Here is a 4,666-nt window from a genome sequence, read left to right as displayed (position 1 = left end):
CAGAGGCCTAATGTGAGAGTGAAAAGTAGAATGGCCAGAGGCCCAAGTAAAGCGGAGAGCAGGATAGTATTATAGACTTCCTGGGTTTCTAAATTAGAAACCTCCCAAGTTAAAGTATAGGGTATGTGGGGGTTGCCTGCAATACTTATGAGTCCGTAGGAGGTGAACAGGAGCACGCTAATGAGTGTTCCTCCGATCATTGTGGGTCCAGAGCTGCAGCAACAGTCTTGGTATGGGACACCCAGGCCTTTGGTCTCAGCCGGTTTTCGGGGTCAGGTTTTCGACGTCAATTTTAAAGGATGGGTCTTACTCTGGTCAACCGTCCAGGCAGTGTTGGCTTCCAGCACGAAGTCTTCTCGAACCGCAAAGGGATCAGCTGGTCGGGCGTGGGTGTAATGGATCCAGGTAGCAATCCTATCGACTTTGAGAGCAGTGGGTGTGGTTAGGATCACAATATAGGGTCCCTTCCACCGTGGTTGGAGGGTCTCTTGCTTGTGTTCCCTGCACGTATACCCAATCTCCGGGTCGGTAGTGATGCGGCTCAGGAGGGGGCCCGTTTTCATAAATGGCTCTCAATCTGGGCCAAACTTCCTGGTGGGTGTGCTGGAGTTCCCTCAGGGAAATAAGTTTATGATCATCAGATTCAGTTAACACATTAGACTGTAGGTTGGGAATTATGGGGGGGGGGGCACTCCATACATGATTTTAAAGGGAGTTAATCCCAGTTTGTAAGGGGAGTTCCGCACCCTGAACAGAGCGTAGGGGAGTAAGACTACCCAATTAGCGCCAGTCTCTATGGTCAATTTAGTTAAGGTCTCTTTTAGAGTTTTATTCATTTTTTCTACCTGTCCTGAGCTTTGGGGTTTATATGCACAATGTAGTTTCCAATCAGGCCCAATAAACTGCGCTATCCCTTGTATTACCTTTGAAATGAATGCTGGTCCATTGTCTGATCCTATTAGGGTAGGGAATCCGTACCTGGGTATGATGTCTTCTAACATTTTCTTTGCTACTATCTGCGCAGTCTCATGCTTGGTGGGGAAGGCCTCTGTCCATCCTGAAAAGGTATCTATAAACACTAACAAATATTTATATCCATATTTTTTAGGCTTTACCTCGGTGAAGTCTACTTCCCAATAGGCTCCCGGCCTGGTTCCGCGGGTTCTGGAGCCAGGGTTTTTCCCGTGGTTGGTGGCGTTAGTTAATTGACAAGCTTTACAGCTAGTAACTATCTGCTCAATTTTTGTCCTGGAGTCTTTAATGGTGATCCTAGCATGTCTTATTAAGTCTTGCATTTTTCTTGTGCCCATATGAGTGGCTCGGTGCATCTTGGATAAGACTTTATTTCCCATTTCTTCTGGGAGGATTATGCTACAGTCTGCTGCTCTCCACCATCCGTCAAGGCACTGAGTTAAAGGTAATTTTTGGATCCAGTTTAGGTCTTCTTTAGTGTAGGCGGGATTTTCTGGTAAACTAGCTGAACCGGGGTCTGGTAGGGTGGTCATTAAAGCACAGTCCACCTGTAAGGCTGACTCTCGGGCTACCTGGTCAGCCAAATTATTTCCTCTGGCCACCGGTGTGACCAGTTTTTGGTGGCCTGGGCAATGTATGATGGCTAGTCGTTTAGGCAGCCAGAGTGCCTTTAAAAGAGCCAATATTTCTTCTTTGTTTTTGATAGTTTTCCCCTCTACAGTTAACAGTCCCCTCTCTCTGTATATAGCTCCATGTGTGTGGGCCATAGCAAAAGCATATCTGCTATCGGTATACACGTTTAGTTTCTTGTCTTTTCCCAAAGTCATTGCCTTGGTTAAGGCCACAAGTTCAGCTCGTTGGGCAGAGGTGCCAGCTGGCAAAGGCTCTGCCCAAACAGTCTCAGTTTCAGTTGTGACTGCTGCCCCCACGTACCTTTGACCTTGATGTACAAAGCTGCTGCCGTCAGTGAACCAGGTAACCTCGGCGTCTGGCAGCGGGTGATCCTGTAAATCTTCCCGAACTCCATGAACCTGTGCCAATATCTCAGCGCAGTCATGGAGGGGGGTATCCAAGTCCGGGTCTGCCTTCGCGTTGTGGGTCGGGGGATGCGGAGGACGGTTTCCTTCCGTGCATCAGTGAGCCATCGTTGGCCTTCTCTTAACAGATACCCCAAGTAGGTTACCTCGGATCTGCAAATTTGGGCTTTCTTTGCTGAAGCCCGGTACCCCAGGGCACCAAGTGTCCGGAGGAGATTTTTGGTGCCTTGCAAGCAAGCTTCAGCAGTCTCAGCGGCAATTAAAAGATCGTCAACGTACTGCAAGAGAGTCACTTTGGGGTTTTGATTCCGGTACTCACCCAGATCCTCGTGAAGTGCCTCATCGAACAAGGTGGGTGAGTTTTTAAATCCTTGGGGGAGCCGGGTCCAGGTGAGTTGTCCATTTATGCCTCTCTCAGGATTGGACCACTCGAAGGCGAAGAGCTCTTGACTTTTGGGGGCCAGAGGCAGGCTGAAAAAAGCATCTTTTAAATCAAGGACAGTATACCATTGTCTTTCTGGGCTGAGGGCACTTAGGAGGGTATAGGGGTTGGGTACTGTTGGGTGTATGTCCATGACTCGGCGGTTAACTTCTCTCAGATCTTGTACCGGACGATAGTCCGCACTGTTAGGTTTTCGTACAGGCAGCAGGGGGGTGTTCCAGGCTGAATGGCAGGGACGCAAGATGCCTAAGTCTAGGGGGCAACGGATATGTGGCGTGATGCCATTTCTGGCCTCCATTGACATTGGGTATTGTCAGACCCGAACTGGATCTGCCCCCGGTTTCAGTTCTATGAATAGAGCTGGGCGATGTTTAGCCAACCCCCGGTTTCAGCCCATGCTTTTCTTTCTAGGGCATTCTCGGGCCCAATGGCCTTTTTCTTTGCAATAGGCACATTGGTCTTTATCTAGGGGCTTTTGTTTATCCAGGGGCTTTTGGACAACAGCGGCCAGGACTTTGGTCATTTTCTCGGTGGCTTTAAGTTGCCTGTCCTCTGGAGTCTCTCTATTATTAAGGACGCGCTGGGCAATGCAGAGTAAGTCCTGAATCTGTTTTCCCTCCAGGTCCTCTAGTTTCTGGAGTTTCTTTTTAATATCAGTGGCTGCCTGATTTACAAAGGCCATTACAACAGCAGCTTGATTTTCGGGGGCCTCGGGGTTCATGGGGGTATACTGTCTGAAGGTTTCCATTAATCTTTCTAAATAAGCGGCAGGGCTCTCTGTCTTACCTTGTATCACTGAATACACTTTTGCCAAATTAGTGGGCTTGCATGCAGCAGCCCGGAGACCCGCCACTAGAGTCTGGCGATAAATGCGTAGCCGTCCCCTACCTTCTGCCGTGTTGTAGTCCCAGCCATCCTGTGGGGGTCGGGTCAAGGGAAAAGCTGCATTAATGAGATCAAGGTTAGCAGTGGGTTGGCCGTCATCTCCAGGAACCAGCTTTCTTGCTTCCAATTGAATTCTTTCTCGCTCCTCAGTGGTGAACAGGATTCGGAGGAGCTGCTGACAATCATCCCAGGTGGGTTGGTGGGTAAACATAACGCTGTCTAAGAGACTTATTAAATCTTTAGGTTGTCAGAAAATCGGGCATTCTGGGTTTTCCAGTTATATAGGTCACTGGTAGAGAAGGGCCAGTATTGAAGTCGGGGGTTCCCCGTCTCATCGGGAGGCCCTATTTCCCGTAAGGGTAAAGCTACGGTGGAGTCAGGAAGACGGAGTCCTGGCTCATGTGGGGCCCGCCTACGGGTATGTCCGGCAGCCCTTGGACTTTGCCCCCACTAGGCTTGGGCGCGGGTTCAGCCTCCCTATTCTCTAGTTCTCCTATGGGCTGGGCTACGGGAGGCTCTGCCGGCGCAGCAGGGATAGGGGCAGCTTTCGGAATAAGAGGAGGAATCTGGTAAGGGGGAGGGTCAAGGGAAAGTAAATCTTGGTTGTCGGGGAGAACAGGGGGTGCAGTTGGAGTTGGCGGCTTGGGAGGGTTGATAGGTTTAGCCGCTAGGATTTGGCATGACTCTGCTATTAAGGAAGAGGCCATCCAAGGAGGTGGGTTTTCTACTAAATCTTGCCACACCAGAATATAGGGAATCTGATCCGAGTGACCTTCTTTCCCTGGTAGGAAAATTTTTTATTTTACTTTAAGGACCACAGGGAGGCAGAAGGTTCCCTCTGTAGGCCAATTGACCCCAAAGGTGGGCCATGCAGAGCGGCAATAGGTGATCAACTTCCTTTTGCGAATGTCTAGGCTTAAGTTGTGTCCTCTAGCTTTTACGTCCCTGAAGTTGGCAAGAAGGAGGGAGAGAGGGGTGCTCTGCGTTTGGCCCATGTTATGATTCTGAGGAAGAGGAGAAGAGAAGGGGGCGGCACGGAGGGGGCCCTGAAGCGGCTGAAATCAGCGATGGAGTTCGCACAGGCGACCTCCGAGGGTGAGACCCCTGGCGGCCTGGCTGGGCCCCGGGGGGAGGGGCGGGAGGGAAAGCCACAGGCAGCTGAGGAAGGAGGAAAGAGGAACAAAGGATGGAATAATTAATTCTGATCAGCCGAAAAAACACTTAATTCCAATAAAACATCCGACGCACGAAAGAAAAACAAGAGCCAACAAGAATCTCTGACAGTGGTTTCAACTTTCTGGGGCCGTCTCGGCCAGCCCAACAGAAAGGG

The 4,666-nt window shown here is 50.1% G+C and overlaps 1 protein-coding gene across 1 annotated transcript; it reads right to left on the bottom strand.

The window, feature by feature from the left end:
- Positions 1-414: 414 nt before the first annotated feature.
- LOC128778591 (uncharacterized) lies at positions 415-3,746 on the bottom strand. The gene is made up of 3 exons (XM_053908003.1): positions 3,340-3,746; positions 873-2,053; positions 415-660 (listed from the first exon to the last, which is right to left on the bottom strand). The coding sequence occupies exons 1-3, from the start codon at positions 3,545-3,547 to the stop codon at positions 415-417; spliced, it is 1,635 nt and encodes a 544-aa protein (XP_053763978.1). The 5' UTR covers positions 3,548-3,746.
- Positions 3,747-4,666: the final 920 nt, after the last annotated feature.

Source organism: Panthera pardus, unplaced genomic scaffold (assembly GCF_024362965.1).
Source record: "Panthera pardus isolate Hobbes unplaced genomic scaffold, ASM2436296v1 HiC_scaffold_20, whole genome shotgun sequence".
Taxonomy (NCBI): domain Eukaryota; kingdom Metazoa; phylum Chordata; class Mammalia; order Carnivora; family Felidae; genus Panthera; species Panthera pardus.
The sequence above is the reverse complement of the archived record's forward strand: the minus strand, read 5'-3'. Positions and strand labels throughout refer to the sequence as shown.